The sequence below is a fragment of the Xenopus laevis genome, chromosome 3S, assembly GCF_017654675.1.
Source record: "Xenopus laevis strain J_2021 chromosome 3S, Xenopus_laevis_v10.1, whole genome shotgun sequence".
NCBI lineage: Eukaryota > Metazoa > Chordata > Amphibia > Anura > Pipidae > Xenopus > Xenopus laevis.
In genome coordinates, this window is record NC_054376.1 from 35,557,475 (window position 1) to 35,575,787 (window position 18,313).

General features: G+C 40.9%; 1 protein-coding gene across 1 annotated transcript in view; it reads right to left on the bottom strand.

Moving 5' to 3' along the window:
- The window catches only part of LOC108712299 (fumarylacetoacetase), a 42,242-nt gene extending 25,397 nt beyond the window's left edge, over positions 1–16,845 (bottom strand). The window contains exons 1-7 of the mRNA XM_018254547.2: positions 15,887–16,845; positions 10,744–10,859; positions 6,537–6,643; positions 6,323–6,359; positions 5,366–5,415; positions 3,480–3,570; positions 3,294–3,355 (exon numbers count right to left, since the gene is read on the bottom strand). Of these exons, the coding sequence (XP_018110036.1) occupies positions 3,294–3,355; positions 3,480–3,570; positions 5,366–5,415; positions 6,323–6,359; positions 6,537–6,643; positions 10,744–10,859; positions 15,887–16,099 (676 nt within the window). The 5' untranslated portion in view covers positions 16,100–16,845. The remainder of the gene's footprint in view (positions 1–3,293; positions 3,356–3,479; positions 3,571–5,365; positions 5,416–6,322; positions 6,360–6,536; positions 6,644–10,743; positions 10,860–15,886) is intronic.
- Between the last annotated feature and the right edge of the window lie 1,468 nt (positions 16,846–18,313).

Consider the following 18,313-nt stretch of genomic DNA (forward strand, 5'->3'; position numbering starts at 1 on the left):
TCGGCTCATGCGCAGTTGGAGCAGTTTGCAGAATTACACGGAAATTGCAGATCTCCCAGTCAGCTTACCAAGGACGTGGAAGATGTATGCGTGGAACTTCACTGGCAGAATCTGAGCCGAGGGGTAAGTATGGAGTATGGGGCATTTCCCCAGGGGGGGGGCGTTTAGCCTGGGGGGAGGAGGGAGGTAGGTCTACCTGCTGATTGGTTGCCATAGATTTCTATACCCGGGTAAACTTAATGGGCAATCAAACACATTTGCTTTCATTGGTCAATCTGCAGCTGGCTGTTAAAAGCCAACCATTGATTGGTTGCATACAGACATACTATTAATTTCTTTAATCTGCTGATAAAGCAATTACATGACATCCCTTTTATAATATTTAGGGGCCACATGTGAACCCCACAAAATGTTTCATGTTGACTGGAACTAATTGCTCTATTAGGAGAAACCCAGTCACTAGCAGGGGACACTGTTATTCCCATCATTTCACTTAACACACAAAGAAGGTTTATGATTCCATCTCATTCATTTTAATAAACTAATATACTGAAAGAGATTGTGGGGGGGGGGGAGAGTAGGGTTTAACAAAATGGAAGCTTGTTATGTATCTATTGGTCTTTTTGGCCACCAGTAGATCAGTTTTGTAGAGCTAGAAGTGAGCAAATAGTGATTGATCTCTCCTGCTCTTATTTTGTCTTTTTCAACTTTTTCAAGATGGATCGAAATCAACTGATCTATTGGATTTTGTTCTGCAGCTCTCAAATACCCCATGTTGGTTATGGAAACGGTCAGACTTATGCATTTGTGACCCACCGGGTTTCAAACCTTGGGGCCCCCGTGCGAATGTGCAAAAACCGACGTGGTGTGCACATGCACAAGAAAACATGTGAATGTCTGCATACAGCGTGCAGCACATTGCTTTTTCCTTTCGCCCCAATCAGGGAGAGTCTGGGCCGTCAGTGAACCATGAGGGCTGGGGCCCACCGGGTTTTTTCCCTTTGTCCCACTGGCCCAGTACGACCCTGGTTATGGAAGTGCAATGAATAATAATATGTAAAAGCCTCTCTATAATACCTGATGGATCAACAGTCTACTGGATGATGTGACCACTGCCATCCTACAGTTCATCTGTGCCGATTTCTTACTGTAAAGGAAATATTTTAAAAGGTTAGTGGAGGAAAGCAGGAGCAAAGACATACAAATTAAAGGGCAATAATAGAAAATCAACAAGCATGTCAATAAACAGAAGGTGAGTATGGCGTGTGTTGTATATCTATGATGTATATGACTGCTGGCCTGTGATTCATGCTGCATTGAATTGTCTAACTGGCAGGAGGAATGAAGTTGCAGCAATACGGCCGTCCCTCCATATCACTTGCTAGTGTCAAGCATGGAATAGTTCTGGATAACTTAGCAAATGCCAAAGGCAATAATGTGACTTACCACAGGTCTATTAGTTTGGGCTTGTGGGGGACTGCCTGGAATAACTGAAAAGTCCATCAAGTTCAACCCCTCCAAATGAAAACCCAGCATCCATACACACACCCCTCCATAACTTCACATAAATTCTATATACCCATATCTATACTAACTATAGAGTTTAGTATCACAATAGCGTTTGATATTACTGTATGTCTCTCCAATAAATCATCCAAGCCATTCTTAAAGGCTGAATCAGCCATCACAACATCACCCGGCAGTGCATTCCACAACCTTACTGTCCTGACTGTGAAGAACCACCTATGTTGCTTCAAATGAAAGTTCTTTTCTTCTAGTCTAAAGGGGTGGCCTCTGGTACGGTGATCCACTTTATGGGTAAAAAGATCCCCTGCTATTTGTCTATAATGTCCTCTAATGTACTTGTAAAGTGTAATCATGTCCCCTCGCAAGCATCTTTTTTACAGAGAAAAAAAACACAACCTTGACAGTCTCCCCTCATAATTTCTATCGTCCATCCCTCTAATTTACGCTTTTCACCGGCGGCAACATTTTTTTGACACCGGCGACAGTTCCGACGTTGGTGACAATTAAACGGACGACCATTGACTTTAATGAGTGTCAAATGTCGCCGGCGATTTGCAGGAAATTCCCGAATTTTGTGGCAAAGTGAAACGGGACAAATTTGCCCATCACTAGTGCTAGGTTGCGGGCAGGGAAAGCAGGAAAAGAGCTCAAACAGGTCCCACCTGCAACCCAAATATTTTGTGCAGGAGTCGGCCCAAACCCCTCCAACCTGTGGGTGAGCCCGCTGGTCCAGTGGGTTTTGGCCAAGCCCACACATCATTATTGCACATCTCTGCACTCTCTCCAGCTCATTTATATCCCTCTTAAGAACTGGAGTCCAAAACTGCACTGCATACTCCAGATGAGGCCTTACCAGTGACCTATAAAGAGGCATAATTATGTTTTCGTACCTTGAGTTAATGCCCTTTTTTATGCAAGACAGAACTTTATTTGCTTTAGTGGCCACAGAATGATACTGCCCAGAATTAGACAACGTGTTATCCACAAAAACCCCTAGATCCTTTTTGGTTAAGGAAACTGCCAACACACTGCCATTTAGTGTATAACTGCCATTTGTATTATTTTTGCCATAACCTTGCATTTATCAACATTGAACCTCATTTTCCAGTTTGCTGCCCAGTTTTCACTCTGCAAAGTGGCAGCATCCTGCATGGAACCTATAGTTCTGCACAATTTAGTATCATCAGTAAAACTAGAAACAGTATTTTCAGTGCCCACTAGTGATAGGCGAATTTATTCGGTAGGCTTGAATTCGTGGCAAATATGCGTGATTGCCGCCAGCGCAAAAACTAGATGTTTTTCATTTTGCGAATTTTTCACCATTTCGCTAATTTCGCAGGAAATTTGCAAACTTTTCGGCGCAGCGAAACAGTGCAAATTCGCCCATCACTAGTGCCCACCTCCAGGTCAATAATAAACAATGCTACTGTCTCAGAAACATAATTGTACAGACTACATGTGTCATGGATGTACTTTAAACATTGGTACTATGACTTTTTGATTAAGTTTTTTGGCATTATGTGTCTCAACAATATAACATGAAGTGTATACACAAAGTATTGCTGATTTCTAAGTCCCAAGATCATTTAGAAGGATTACAAGCGAATGAAAAGGCAGCACAGAATGAATAATATAAGCAATGGGGTGCTCTGGACATCAGATGCTAGTTATAAATACGGAATATTTTTTCTCACATTTGTAACAGATATCAATGTAAACTAGTTCTTCCCTAAGCACTTAGAAAATTTACCATCATTTGGTCGAACCTGGAGTTCCTGACGCCACCACAAAGGATGCACGCCCATGATATCCCACTGGAAGCTGAAGCCTGTTGAAAAGACAAGTGGGGACTGTTGTCATAAGTTAAACTAGCAACACGTTAGAAAGCTCTCCCTTCTAAAGAAACACTTTCACACTGGCTTCTGTATACTCACGGTCAGTTTTACACTTACCGATTTGGCATCAGAGCATTGTCCTTCCCTCTGAACATAATGCATACATTAGTAGCATGATCCCTGGAGGAGTAAAAGTCTCTGTAATCCCCTAGAAGGAAAGCACAGAAGTTAGAGTAGAATATTTTAGAGATCAATCAAATCCAAGAAGTCCAACAACACTGCCTAATGCACCCTGTGCTACATTTTTGAACTGGCTTAAGGTACAGAGCACAGCCTCCACCAAACATTGCCATGACCCAAGGGCTCAGTGATTAGGCCCTAAACTGTGCACCCCTATAAAAGATCCTACCATAGGATACCCTTAATTGCTTCAGTACTTAAAAGTCAATTACCCAGCCATGTCATTTTAGCAGAAGCTGTGCAATTTTGGAGTCCTGTTTTTTAGCGAAAGAGAATGTGTGGAGCATAACTGATTAATAATAATCACCCTTATAATCATTTATTTAACATATTTGTATTTCTACAGATTTTGTGGTATATGGGAGTTGAAGGAACTATTTGCTTTGCAAGGTTTTGCATGGCTCTAATGAATGGGGAAATTTTATAGAATCACCTAATAATGGGCAAGTCTGAGGTGGAGACAATAAAGCATGCTAGGAAATAATAGGGAGTGTGGGGTGGCAGGATATTGAATTTCACTGGCGTTATAGGGGGGGGCATTTTGGCTAGAGGGGTTTTTGTGGGGGGGCTTAAAAAGTTTTGGAACTGCAGAAAATGAAGCTATGTGGGCTGGGCCTGCTAAGAGTTTACAGAAAAAAAGCAAGAGAAGATCTGAAGGACAGAAAAACATTATAAAAAACAAAACAAAACATGATATAGTGCGTGAGTGAGTATAAGGTAGTTGTAAGAATTGAATTAGTCCAACATTAAGGGGCACATTTACGAAGGGTCAAAGTGAATTTTTGAATTTAAAAACTTCGAATTTCGAACTAATTTTTGGGTACTTCGACCATCAAATAGGCCTAAATTCGACTTTGATTAGAAGTAAAAAAGCTTACTTAGTTAGTAAAAAAGTACTGTCTCTTTAAAAAAGTTCGACTTCGGCACTTCGCCACCTTAAACCTGCCGAATTGCTATGTTAGCCTATGGGGACCTCCTAGAACCTATGGCCAACATTTGGCAAAATTTTTAGAAGTCGAAGTAAAATCGTTCAATCGATCGATTTGAAGGATTTCATTGTACGATCAAACGATTTTACTTCGACAGAATGTGGCCAAATTCAATAAAAAAAAAACCTTCAACTTCGAATATCGAAGTAATGCAATTTGATGGTCGAATTTCAAAGTTTTTTACACTTCGAAATTCGACCCTTGATAAATCTGCCCCCTAGTGTGCATGCAGAGAGAAAGTTACAATATTGAATGGACTTAAAAAAGATCTAAAACATTTTTCAAGTTTTTTAGATTACCTTGCTTGGCTACAAACTGAATTTTTGCTTCAGTGCTTTTATAGGTATCAACTAAAATACTATTGTTCAGTCCACTGTTCACTGTCATTGCAAATAGATGCTTAAACATTTTTAGCCTCCACAAACAAAACAAAAAAAATCATCATTAGCCTAAGGATAGAAAATTAATAGGATATGAATCACTGGATTTCAAATATATTTCCAAATGCAATACATTTTGAATCATGGGTAAACAAAGTAGGTTCTCGTTATAGTAAATTTCCATCTTGTTGACTTTCAGAAAGCATTTAGCTGATCCATTTGGGCTCACATTGAGAAATTCTAAAATCTGCTGTGTCGTAGGACCTCAAAATAGACTTTATTGGCCTTTATCTGAATCACTTTGGATAATACTAACTGCAGCTCTCATATTACTCCATTAATGTTATTAACAATTTAAAACTAAAGCTGGAGATACTGGAAAATAGAGACATACCGATATTTGCTGGAAGATGAAGTGTTGCCTTACCTTTTGGTACAAATGCCCTAAACCAGTGGTCCCCAACCTTTTTTACCCCTGAGCCACATTCAAATGCAAAAAAAAAAAGTTGGAGAGCAACATAAGTATGCAAAGTTTTCTTGGGCTACCAAAAATGGGCTGCTATTGGTTATTTGTTAGCCCCTATGTGGACTGGCAGCCTACAAAAGACTGTGTTTGGCAGTCCACGTGGTTTTTATACAACCAAATCTTGCCTTCGAGCCTGGAATTCAAAAATTAGCACCTGCTTTGAAGCCACTGGGAGCAACATCCAATGGATTGGCAAGCAACATGTTGCTCGCGAGCTACTGGTTGCGGACCACTGCCCTAATAAGAATAAATGATTTTGAATGCAATAGGAAACTCATTGCAACACATTTACATCTGGAGGGAAAGGACAACCTATGAGTGGTAAGTATCCTTATAAGCAAAGGCACAGGTTTTAGGTCCCTGGCACTGACCACTGTAGAACACAATATATTTCTAACACTCTCCAAGTAACATAGATCTCACTGTTTCAGTAGGAAGAGATGGACAGTGGCCTACAAAATTGCAATGAATCAGGAAAACACCCCTAAATTAAAATACAGTGTGAGACTCATTACATGTGATAAGTTTACCATCAGCTGTGCATGAAGGTACCATTAGTGCAACCGAACCTAACCCATAGTGCAACATGATTCAAAGTGCCATAGGAATGCTGCGAGAAGTAGTTCTAAAGCATCTGGAATGGCTACTGTTGCCTATCCATGCACCATTAATTTCCCTGACCAATACTACATGTTCTTATACCTATTCATCACAGCTGATGCGCTGGTGGCTGAGCACCCGGTTCCAGAGTGGAGCAAGTGGAGGAGTAAGGCCAACGGGGGGTGAGTTTTTATCATTATTTGAAAATACTATATGGGGCCTCACTTGCATCGCAACTCTATGTTGTCCCTTACCAAGGGTTCTGATCAGGTCCGGACTGAGAATTAAATAGGCCCTGACATTTCAGGTTCACAGAGGCCCACTCAGCCCACACAGAGGCCCAAACAGCCCCCACCAGCCCACTAGATACTGACTTTCTATGGGACCTTATAGCAGCCCCTCTGGCATTTGCCAGAACCCACAGATTGCCAGTCCGGGCCTGGTTCTGATGCTGATAGCTGCCTCTGGAGAAACTGTCGCACCTCTCTCCACACATTGAGCCCCAGAGCCATAAAGTTGTTGAGGACTGCAGGAACAATAAACAATCTTCTTATTTTTTAGGGACTTAGTTGGCACTATTATTATGGCTCATATCTAAAAGTAAGAATGCAGATAACATTCCTTGTGTATACAATAAGATATTTATTCATCGTCCAATAAAAACAAATATGGAGTATACAGTCATATGAAAAAATTTGGGAACCCCTCTTTTTAAAGTAGCAACTTCCTTTTAATATATAACATGCCTTATGGAAACAGTAGTATTTCAGCAGTGACATAAAGTTTATTGGATTAACAGAAAATATGCAATATGCATCATAACAAAATGAGACAGGTGCATACATTTGGGCACCCAAACAGAGATATTACATCAATACTTAGTTGAGCCTCCTTTTGCAAATGTAACAGCCTCTAGACGCCACCTATAGACTTTGATAAGTGTCTGGATGGTGGTATTTTTGACCATTCGTCCATACAAAATCTCTCCAGTTCAGTTGAATTTGATGGCTATTGAGCATGGACAGCCTGCTTCAAATCATCCCATAGATTTTCTCAGGGTCGGACTGGGCCGCCGGGGCACCGGGAAAATACCCGGTGGGCCCCAGCCTTTGGGGGCCCCTAGCCCCTTTACTTAATGCGACAAGCGATAGCGTGATAAAATAATTTATTATGTACCGTGTGGTGCAGAGTCAGTAAAATCAGAATCGCACCGGTAATTGGCAGTGGGCCCACTGTCTCCGGCTAATAGCGTCCCCTTCGTTAAGCAGCTAGTGTCCATCACTAGCTGCTTCACTTCCGCCCATAGTGCCTGCCAGTACTGATTGGAGCAGGCTGGAGCCGAGGCTGCTGCTGCGTGAGGACATGCGGTGCTATAATTTGCTATTGGCTGCACCCACTGTCTGTGCCTGCACGTTAATTTTACGTTTCAGGCAGGAGGCAGCCAACGTAAACCCCTGACGTGCAAACCTTTTGTGCTGCAATACAGCCCTGGGCATCAGATCGTGATTCAGTTGCAATCACTAATGTAAAGCCCTCAAGTGCATACTGAGTTCGACGGGGACGCATCCCAGAGCCAGGCTGTGTCGGGAGAGAACAGACAGGCTGCAGTACACTAAATCAACTAAGGAAGAGTTGCAGCTATCGGGTTACACAATGAATTTCGTACAGGGCTTTGTTGGTGAGGACATGCTGAAAAGTTTGTTCTGGCAGGGCTAGCCTCCTCACCCCCCCCCCCATGTCTAAGCATGGAGACTACTGGTGGTAAGCAGCTTTAATTACTAGTACTACCTGCCAGTTACAGTGTTCAGTGTTAACTCTTTGCATTCTGGGGGTATTTATAAATTAAATTGCCTCTGTGCCATCATGCTATTTACTCTGGGGGTGTTTATATATGGAATTGCCATTGTACCATTCTGAGATTAATTCTGGGGGTATTTATAAATTGAGTTGTTCTAGGGGTCTTGATACATGAAATTTCTACTGTGCTATCCTGCTTTCTGGGGGGGGTATACAGAAAATACAGGTTTCAAGATCTTCGTACAAGTGCACAATCACACTTGTATCTGACAGCAATTTTATACTTATGTGTATCTGTAGGTGGTAAGTCTTCCTATTATTTTTACTGGGGATCACCTGCTACCCCCAGTATGGGTAGCTGAAGGAAGAGACATTTGAATGGTTGTCTGTGAGCCCCTAGGTTTAAAGAGATACTGACACCAGAAATTAAACCTTTTTTTATATCTATCACAATATTGTCTTTGCATACTATCTATAATTTTGCCATAAAGTATTTACAGATGCATTTACATTACCAATCTGATCCCCCATGTTCCTCTCTGAGTAGGCTGCCATATTTTAGCTTCAGCAGTCTGTTAGCATTAGAAACTCTAACTGACATGTTGGGAAAAGCCCGACTCACACATCACTACTGTACTGCTAGAAATATGTGCTCTCGCCTGCTGATGTTTGGGGCTGTGGGTAGGAAATCTTATTGTTGCTGGCTATGGTGGATTTACGTTACCAGGGGCAAGTTTAGGACTTTTTTAGTCATTTATTCACATTCCACTTTAAGAACATACGTATGTGAAGAGGCCAGGGCAGGAAAATAAAATTGGGAAAGCTTTCCCAAAAGATTCATGCAGGAGCTGCATTCTGAAGAAAAAGGGGATAATGAGAGAAAAAATGGTTATTGAAGAATAGGAAAAGTTAAAACAATATGTAAAAATAGAAAGAAATGCTGGAAAAATTGCTTGTTCTTGGGTGTGACTATTCAGTGTTTCTAACCGTGTATATTATACTTGTGGTGCTACCTACAGTATTACTGCCTACTGTGTATCATGCGTGGGGACTCTATTTACTGCAGTGATTTCTGGCATGTCTGGCATTATTGCTGATTATCTAGTTTCTATGGTGATTATTGGCATTTCTGGGGTTAATTACTTATCCATTTCTTCAGTGACTACTAGCATTTGATTTCATTGTATTTAATTTGATTTAATTAGATTTATTGTCCACATTATTGCCCATTCATTCCAAAAATCCTACTTTCCCAATCATCCGGTATCGGTGTGGGGGGGAGGGTGCGGGCCCTTGACATAAAGTTTCCTGGTGGGCCCCAGCCACCCCAGTCCGACACTGGATTTTCTATGATATTCAAGTCGGGGGACTGTGACGGCCATTCCAGAATATTATACTTCTCCCTCTGCATAAATGCCTTTGTAGATTTCAAAGTGTGTTTAGAGTCATTGTCTTGTTGGAATATCCAACCCCTGTGTAACTTCAACTTTGTGACTTTAACAAGGGCCCCAGTCCCTGAACTAGCCCCACAGCATGATGGAACCTCCACCAAATTTGACAGTAGGCAGCAGGTGTTTTTCTTGGAATGCAGTGTTCTTCTTCCACCATGCAAAGCGCTTTTTGTTATGACCAAATAACTTTTTGTCTCATCAGTCCAAAGCACTTTGTTCCAAAATGACTGTGGCTTGTCTAAATGAGCTTTTGCATACAACAAGTGACTCTGTGGCGTGAGTGCAGAAAGGGCTTCTTTCTCATCACCCTGCCATACAGATGTTCTTTGTGCAAATTGCGCTGAATTGTAGAACAATGTACAGATACACCAGATGTTCTTGCAGGTCTTTGGCGGTGATCTTTGGGTTGTCTGTAGCCATCCTCACAACCCTCGCATATGCCACTGTATTTTTCTTGGCCTGACAGACCTGGGTTTTACAGCAACTGTGCCTGTGGCCTTCCATTTCCTGATTACATTCCTTACAGTTGAAACTGACATTTTAAACCTCCGAAATAGTTTTTTGTAGCCTTCCCATAAACCATGATACTGAACAATCTTTGTTTTCAGATCTTTTTAGAGTTGCTTGGAGATTCCCATGTTGTTACTCTTCAGAGTAGAGTCAAACAGAAGCAGAACTTGCAATTGGCCACCTTAAATACCTTTTCTCATGATTGGACACACCTGCCTATGAAGTTCAAGGCTTAACGAGCTAATCCAACCAATTTGGTGTCGCCAGTATTTGGTATTGAGCAGTTACATGCATTCAAATCAGCAAAATGACAAGAGTACCCAAATTTTTGCACAGCCAGTTTTTCACATTTGATTTAATTTCATACAACTGAATACTGCTTCACTAAAAATCTTTGCTCAGAAATCACCCCAGTACTCAGTTGTAGTGATGGGCGAATTTGGGGAGTTTCGCTTTGCCGAAAAAATCCCGAAATTCACGAAACAGTGAAAAATTTGCGAAATGGCGCTGGCGTCCATTCGCTGATGAAAATGCGCTGGGGTCCATTTTTTTTTACACTGTTGAATTTTCGCAGCGGTTTTGTGAATTTATTCTCCAGCGGCAAATTGCGGGAATTCCCCGCTAATTTGCGCCTGGCGAATAAATTCGCCCATCACTCCTCAGATGTTCCTGGGAAATGAAATACATACCACTGTTATCTTTTTTGTTGAAATTGGAGTAAATTATTATGCAGGCTGAGAGGAATTCCCAAAAAAATCCTTATGTCACCCCCATCCAATCATATACTTGGTGCATGTCAAATCCAACACCCCAGAGTAATAAGAATCTAGAACCTGCAGTTCAGTTACAGCTATGGAACCTCAGGCAGTACAACAAAGCTTGCAATACTTTATCTGGTTAAAAACATCTTGTTTCCCAGACATAAAAGGCCCAGTAAATAAATGTCTGATAACACTTAGATCTAAGATCTTGTCACCAATTGCAACTCCTATTCGATGTCTGGGCTGCAAAAACAAAAGAAAAAAATTTAAATTTATACTTGAAATTTGGGGCACCTTGGTCCTTGTCTATAAAAGCTGAATGCCATTAGTAGGCCAACTGAATTTATTCCACTGAACAACTATGCTGCTCATTGACCTTGTTATTTAACCTTTTTACTTACCTTGATTCTATTACTACTTATATTTCTTTTGCAAATAAAGGAATGCTAGGCAGAAGGAATGAAGGCTTTCTACTAGTGATGTGTGTGTTGGGTAAAACCCGACCCGAGCCCGCCCTCCCTCCATCCGCCTGACTTCTGGATTCCTTTTATAGACCTGTACAGAGAGGTCACGTGCACACTCAGGCTCTTCAGCGCTGGTTCCGCTAGGTGCTAAAAGCCTAAAGGAGACGGCATATGCAAATATATTTATGGACTCCTTTGAGCAAACTTTCATTTTTCCCAACACAGATTTTGCGGGGTGTATTGACTCATATATGCGCTATATGGATGACACCTTCTTTATTTGGAAAGGTTCACAGCAGCATCTTGACCTGTTTTTGACTGACCTTAATTCGGTACATTCCACAATAAAATTTACACTGGAAAGTCATCCTACTAATATACATTTTTTGGATGTAAATATTTCCTTGACCAATGGTACATTCGTCACCTCTTTGTACACTAAGCCCACTGATCGTAATAATCTATTGAGACCTACCAGCTTCCATGCCCCAAATCTGTTTAAAGGGTTACCCTAAAGCCAATTGATGAGGGTGAGGAGAATAACTTTCTGCAGATGAGTTATTTAAACAGGAATCAGAAAAAATGATAGAGAAGTTTATTGATAGAGGTTACAAACAGGAGATGTTACAAAAAAACTCAGGATGAAATACAGAGAGAAAGTTTATTACAACAAAGAAAAAAAAAAAGACACCTTCCAAAGAATCCCATTTGTATCAACATATGATACCAACTCTAAGTTTATTAAACAAACAATATTAAAATACTGGGGCATCTTAGAGAAGGATCCAAAAGTAGCGAATCTGTTCTCTTCTTCTCTGATCTTTTCCTACAAAAGAGAAAAAAACATTGAAGACTTGATTAAACAAAATAGGAGATATACTACATCAAAAAAAATCCCTACAGGTACCCACCCATGCCATAACTGTGGTCATTGTAATGGTATTATTAAAGGGGAGAAGGTAATGCACGCACTGAAAGGGACACCGTATAATACTAAAGGTTTCCATACGTGTAACTCTAAAGGGGTGATCTATTGTATCAAGTGCCCGTGTGGCATGGCGTACGTGAGTCAAACACAAAGAACAATCAAGTTTCGCCTGAACGAACACAAATCGGTAATAAGCAATTAGGAAACAACATTAGCGAAACATTTCTATGAGAACAAACATAGGATTTCACAGATTGGTTGGCAAATTCTAGAAAAAGTGAATGAGATACAAGGGCAAGACTTTAAACTACTGCAACGCAAAAGTTATTGGATTTGGACTCTGCAAACACAACTCCTAGAGGCTTAAATGAAGAATTCAATTTATCATGTTTTTTTATAGTTTATTATTGCCTTTCTATTAAGCTATTTTCCTGTTTGCAACATTTTTGGACACTAATTCGGATAATTTGGATACATTGGACATTTCCTTCTTTATTGGGGGTGGGTAATTTGGCTATATATGCTGTTTGCATGTACGTTTCTGTATCACCTGACGAAGGGGGAATGCCCCCGAAACGTTGTGATGCAATAAACGCACCAGGGGTATGACCCCGGTTTAACTCTCTGTGTGTGCTAGCCTTTATTGCCTTATTCCTTTTATAGACCCTCACCGACCCGTCTCATCGATGACGTCACAAAAGTAGTGGTGCAAGCAGGCGCGGGTCTATAAAACTGGAAGTCGGAAGCCAGCAGTGTAAGGTGGCGGGTGGGGAGAGCAGAAAGAAGAGCTCGACTCGGACCCGTCCACCACCTGCAAATGGGGGTGCGATGTTGGCTCAAACCCGACCCACCCACGGGTCCCGCGGGTATCAGTCCTGCCCACACATCACTACTTGCTATACCATTTCCTCAAACAGTTATATATAAGGGCATAGGCCTTATGTGCATATTACTTCTCTCCATAACTACATTTATACATGAGAATGAGAATTACAATAAAGTTGGTCGCTGTTGCACAAGTATCTATTAGGGGTGCGGCTGCATTAGGGGTCTATGAAGAACAACCCTGCCGAGGTTTTTAATATGAAGCAACTTTCTGGCTCCTATGTCTAAGATATGACTCCATGGGGTTTATTTATCAAAGGTCGAAGTTTAGAGTAATGTGAATTTTTTTAACCTAGAATAAATTAGATTTTTTTCAAAATTCGAAGGGTATTATATTTATGAAACAATTCAAATGTCTAAAATTTGTTCAAATAGTCCCAACCCGAAAACTCGAATTAAATTCGAATAGAGTTTTTGTCCAGAAAAATTTCTTTTGACGTGCAACATTTTTTTTTCACCCATTGGAGTCTATGGGGAGTCATTTTCACACCGAAACTACTATTAACATTTTCAAATATTTCAAGAGACTTTTGCCATTGACTTCTACATGAACTCAGCAGGTTTAAGGGCAGGACTCCACGGATGATTCCGGCGTGATCTGACCCGCTGCACGCTGCGTCTGCATCCGACAGTCGTGTCGCATTGCATCAACAATGCGACACGATCCGACAATAGCATTACTTACCTTATTTACGTTGCATCCAACCTGACACCTGCGTTGATGCACAGCGCGTCGGATAACACCGGAATCGTCCGTGGAGTCCTGCCCTTAGGTGGCGAATATTCCAATTAGAACTTTTTTCCAGGGTTGAGTTGTGATCAATCTCAGATTCAAATTGGTGCTTTTAAATTCAAAATTGTGAGTTTTGACCCTAAAAAAAAAAAAAGAAAAAAAGAAAATTCTAATTTACCATTGGAACCTTAGTAAATCTGCTCCCATGTGTCTGTCGAATAGCACAAATGGAGAAATAACAAATTTAAACAAATACCTCCTGTAAATCTCTAGCACATAATGAGCAAGAGGTTTCATACTGTATGCTGCACAGAGATAAAGCACATTCCCTATGTAAGTTACCAGTTTCTGCAGTTATTCTTTTTTTCGTTGTGTGATGAATTCTAAATGCCTGTATCACAAAAGCAACGTGTTGAACATAAATCCTATTTAAGGAACCAACAATTTAGCGAATATAAACGTGTCCACATATTCCAGTCTATATGTATTGGGCCTGTGGAGGCTTTTGTACTTTAAATGCCAGGGCCTATTTTGATCTCAGGCCAGGCCTTGGTTCTGTTATAAAATCACCCCATATCACTTCTATTAGTTCTCATTAGGGATGCAACGAATCCAGGATCCAGTTCGGGATTCGGCCTTTTTCAGCAGGATTCGGATTCGGCTGAATCCTTCTGCCCGGCCGAACCGAATCCAAATCCTAATTTGCATATGCAAATTAGGGGCGGGAGGGAAATCTCATCATTTTTTATCACAAAACAAGGAAGTAAAAAATGTTTTTCCCTTCACACCCCTAATTTGCATATGCAAATACTTTTTTTATTCAGACTTTTAACACCCTCGGGGTTAAATAAATTCCAAAAAAATTCGAGTTTTTTGTTCCACTAAAAATCTGCGAGTTTTTGGCATTCGGACTTTAATAAATAACCCCCTTAGTGTTACTATTGAAAACAATGTAGCAGAATGTAGCAGAAGCTAGCCGATTGACAGACCTGTGAAGAAGTATGCAAGCTTAGCTTCTACTACATTGTTTCAAGAGCCAGAACCAGCATTGAAGAAAGGGCACTTACTGTTGAGCGGTTGAAGCTGCGCTCCCCCGCGTTCCGTTTTTCTGTGATCAGCCGCAGGGGAGCGCAGGAATAGATGCATTACGTTTTTTCCAATGTGGCTGTACTCACACAGGAGCATGTAGGCGCCGAACGCAGGAAAAATGCAGCTTGTTGCGTCTCAACCTGCGTTGGGCGCCAACACGCACCTGTGTGAGTACAGCCCCATTGGAAAAAACGTAATGCTTCTATTCCTGCGCTCCCCTGCGGCTGAATGCAGAAAACTGGAACGCAGAGGAGCGCAGCTTCCACCGCTCGTCAGTAAGAGCCCCTAAAGGACAATGTCAGCTTAAAAATATGTAATTATTGTTCATTGTAAAGTTGCATTTCATTAGGCAACATGTTATTTTTGGTTCACTCTCCTTTTAAATATAAAATCACCAGGTGTGTCTGGCTAGAAACTGCATTTAATGGCTTTGCAAGCTGCTACAGAACTTCTCTAGAGAATTAAGACTGTTACTGATTGTCCCTGCTAGTTAAAATTGATGACTTGACAGTGTTTGGCACATGAGGTACCTTTTCTGATATTGTAGAAGATTACCAGCGGAACAATATATATTTGCCCAGCCTCTACATTCACTCAATGGCTCTTACAGACATACAATGCAGCTGTTGCAGATCCCATCTTGCCCTGCAAGCATTGCCTGTGGGGTAAGGTGTGATTTGTAGTTCTGCAATAGCTGGAATGCTGTGAGTTACCTTTCCATGGTCCAAGTTTCTATGCATTGTACACTATGCATTAGTTATCGCCTATTAGGGCAGAGACACACGTGGAGATTCGGGGAGATTTATTCGCCTGGTGACAGATCGCCTCTTCTTCGGGCGACTAATCTCCCCAAACTTCCTTCCTGCTAGAATCGAAATCGCCGGCGGGATCGGAGCGATTCATTTTCCAAAGTCTCCTGAAGTTGCCTCACAAGGAAACTTTGGACGACTTCGGGAAATGAACGGGTGATTTCGGAAATTGAAGCGCTCCGAGTGCCATCCCACCGGTGATTTAGAATCTAGCCGGTGGGAAGGCAGTTCGGGTAGATTAGTCGCCCAAAGAAGAGGAGATTTGTCTCCGGGCGACTAATCTCCCCGAATCTCCACGTGTGTCTCTGCCCTTAACATCAATTAAATCTGAGTGCGGTGACTGTCAATTGGTTCATACTGACCTCATTGTGTGTTGAGAACACTCCATACAGGAGGTTCTGAATGGGAAAATCTGAATTTGCTTCCACTTGAATGAAGGACATGATCTGTGGAGAGACAGAGAGAGAGGCAAAGCTGCTATGAGTGGAGCTTCTCCCAACACTAGCACAGACAACTCCAGATGTGCCACACAGAAAAGTAATTTGGGGCCTGCTGCTGTGCTTCCTCCCAAACATCCAATCCAGGAGCTGTGAGCTCTCCCACCCCCAGGATTTCACTAATCAAAAGCAGGTTCACCATGATTCAGCCAAGGGTTGCCACCTGGCCGGTATTTTTAAAAATGATGGCTGATCCCAATGATATTAATAGGGAAAAAAGATAAATATATAGGAAGGCCGGTATTTTTTTCCAGAAAAGGTGGCAACCCTAACTCAGCCTATTCCAGAGGGCAAAGCTCCAATTTCATTTCTAACCGCCCCAAATTCAGGCTCTTCAGGCTGTTTCACATCCCCAGGCCCTGCCACAGGGAGGGAGAGGTGTCTACACTCTCAAACTCTCAAGCCACTGCTACTCGGTTATCAAGCCAACACAAAACAATGTTACAAAGCAATGAAATGCTTTTATAAAGGGGTTGTATATAAAGTCTAGGTTCTGGGCTATGGCTCATAATAGCACAACAACAGAACATTTTGACTGTTCTATTACTAACTCTGGGGAATGGTGCCTTTAAACATCCTCATATAAATTCATCTTGCTGCAAGATTAATTATAAACGGATTGATTACTGAGGAGCTAAAAGTAACACAGGTATGAGATCTATCATATGGAATCCACTGTCCAGAAGGCTCCGGAATACAGGATTGCAACATCCCATGCTGCCCTATTAAACCAACAGTTCTATAATTCAGACCGATTTTCTCTGCAATAATAAAAGCGTGTACTTGATCCTAACTAAGCTGCATTGATTAACTTTAAGTATGATGTAGAAAGTCATTTTCTAAGACAATTAGTTTTCATATTTTATTTGTGGTTTTTGAGTTATTTAGCTCATTACTCAGCACTTCTCCCATTTGCAATTTCAGCAATTATCCTAGTAACTATACATTGATTTGAATAAGACTGGAATTTGAATAGGAGAGGGCTGAGTAAAAAGAGGAGTAATAAAAAGTAGCAATAATAATACATTTGTAGCCTTACAGCGCATTTGCTTTTTAGATGGGGTCAGTGACCCCTATTTGAAAGCTGTAAAGAGTCAGAAGGTAATTAATTCAAAAACTATAAAAAAAAAAAATAATGAAGTACAATTGAAAAGTTGCTTACAAACGGCCTAAAATATACGAAGCGTTAAAGGGATACTGTCATGGGAAAAAAACTATTTTTCAAAATAAATCAGTTAATATTGCTGCTCCAGCAGAATTCTGCGCTGAAATTCATTTCTCAAAAGAGCAAACAGATTTTTTTTATTCAATTTTGAAATCTGACATGGGGCTAGACATATTGTCAATTTCCCAGCTGCCCCAAGTCATGTGACTTGTGCTCTGATAAACTTCAATCACTCTTTACTTTACCCCCTCCCTTTTCCCCCCCAGCAGCCAAACAAAAGAACAATGGGAAGGTAACCAGATAGCAGCTCCCTAACACAAGATAACAGCTGCCTGGTAGATCTAAGAACAACACTCAATAATAAAAATCCATGTCCCACTGAGACACATTCAGTTACATTGAGAAGGAAAAACAGCAGCCTGCCAGAAAGCATTTCTCTCCTAAAGTGCAGGCACAAGTCACATGATCAGCTGGGAAATTGACAAAATGTCTAGCCCCATGTCAGATTTCAAAATTGAATATAAAAAAATCTGTTTGCTCTTTTGAGAAATGGATTTCAGTGCAGAATTCTATTAACTGGTTCATTTTGAAAAATGTTTTTTTCCCATGACAGTATCCCTTTAACTTAAATTTGAACCACCCCTTTAATCCATACTGGTGGTAAAACAAGCTTATTAGCTAGTTTTTATTTTTAAAGACATGGTGGTCCAAACTGCAAATATTTCAGGGGCTAATTTAATAACATGGTTGTTACATCACAGCTGTAGTAACCAATACTAATTGCTTAGACATCAAGTTAGTAATATAATCATAGGTCTGGCTGCCAAGTAGAGGCAGATGCTCAAATTGCAATTCAGTACCTAGGTAAATAAATCAGGCGACTTCTCTAGAAAACTCAAATCATAGACCCCTTTATTGTATAAACATTGTTAATTAGCCATAAAGCATGAGCAATATAGATGCAATATAGGAGGCTAGTCCTGGTGTTTTAGTAAACCTAAGGGAATAAATAAACAGGAAATTACATTTCCTTAGTTTGGTCAGTAGAATTTGCAGTTTCAGTTCCATCATCCAGCCATGTGGAGCCATTGTTGCTTTTTTATTCTGAATTTCTGGCTTCGGACTCA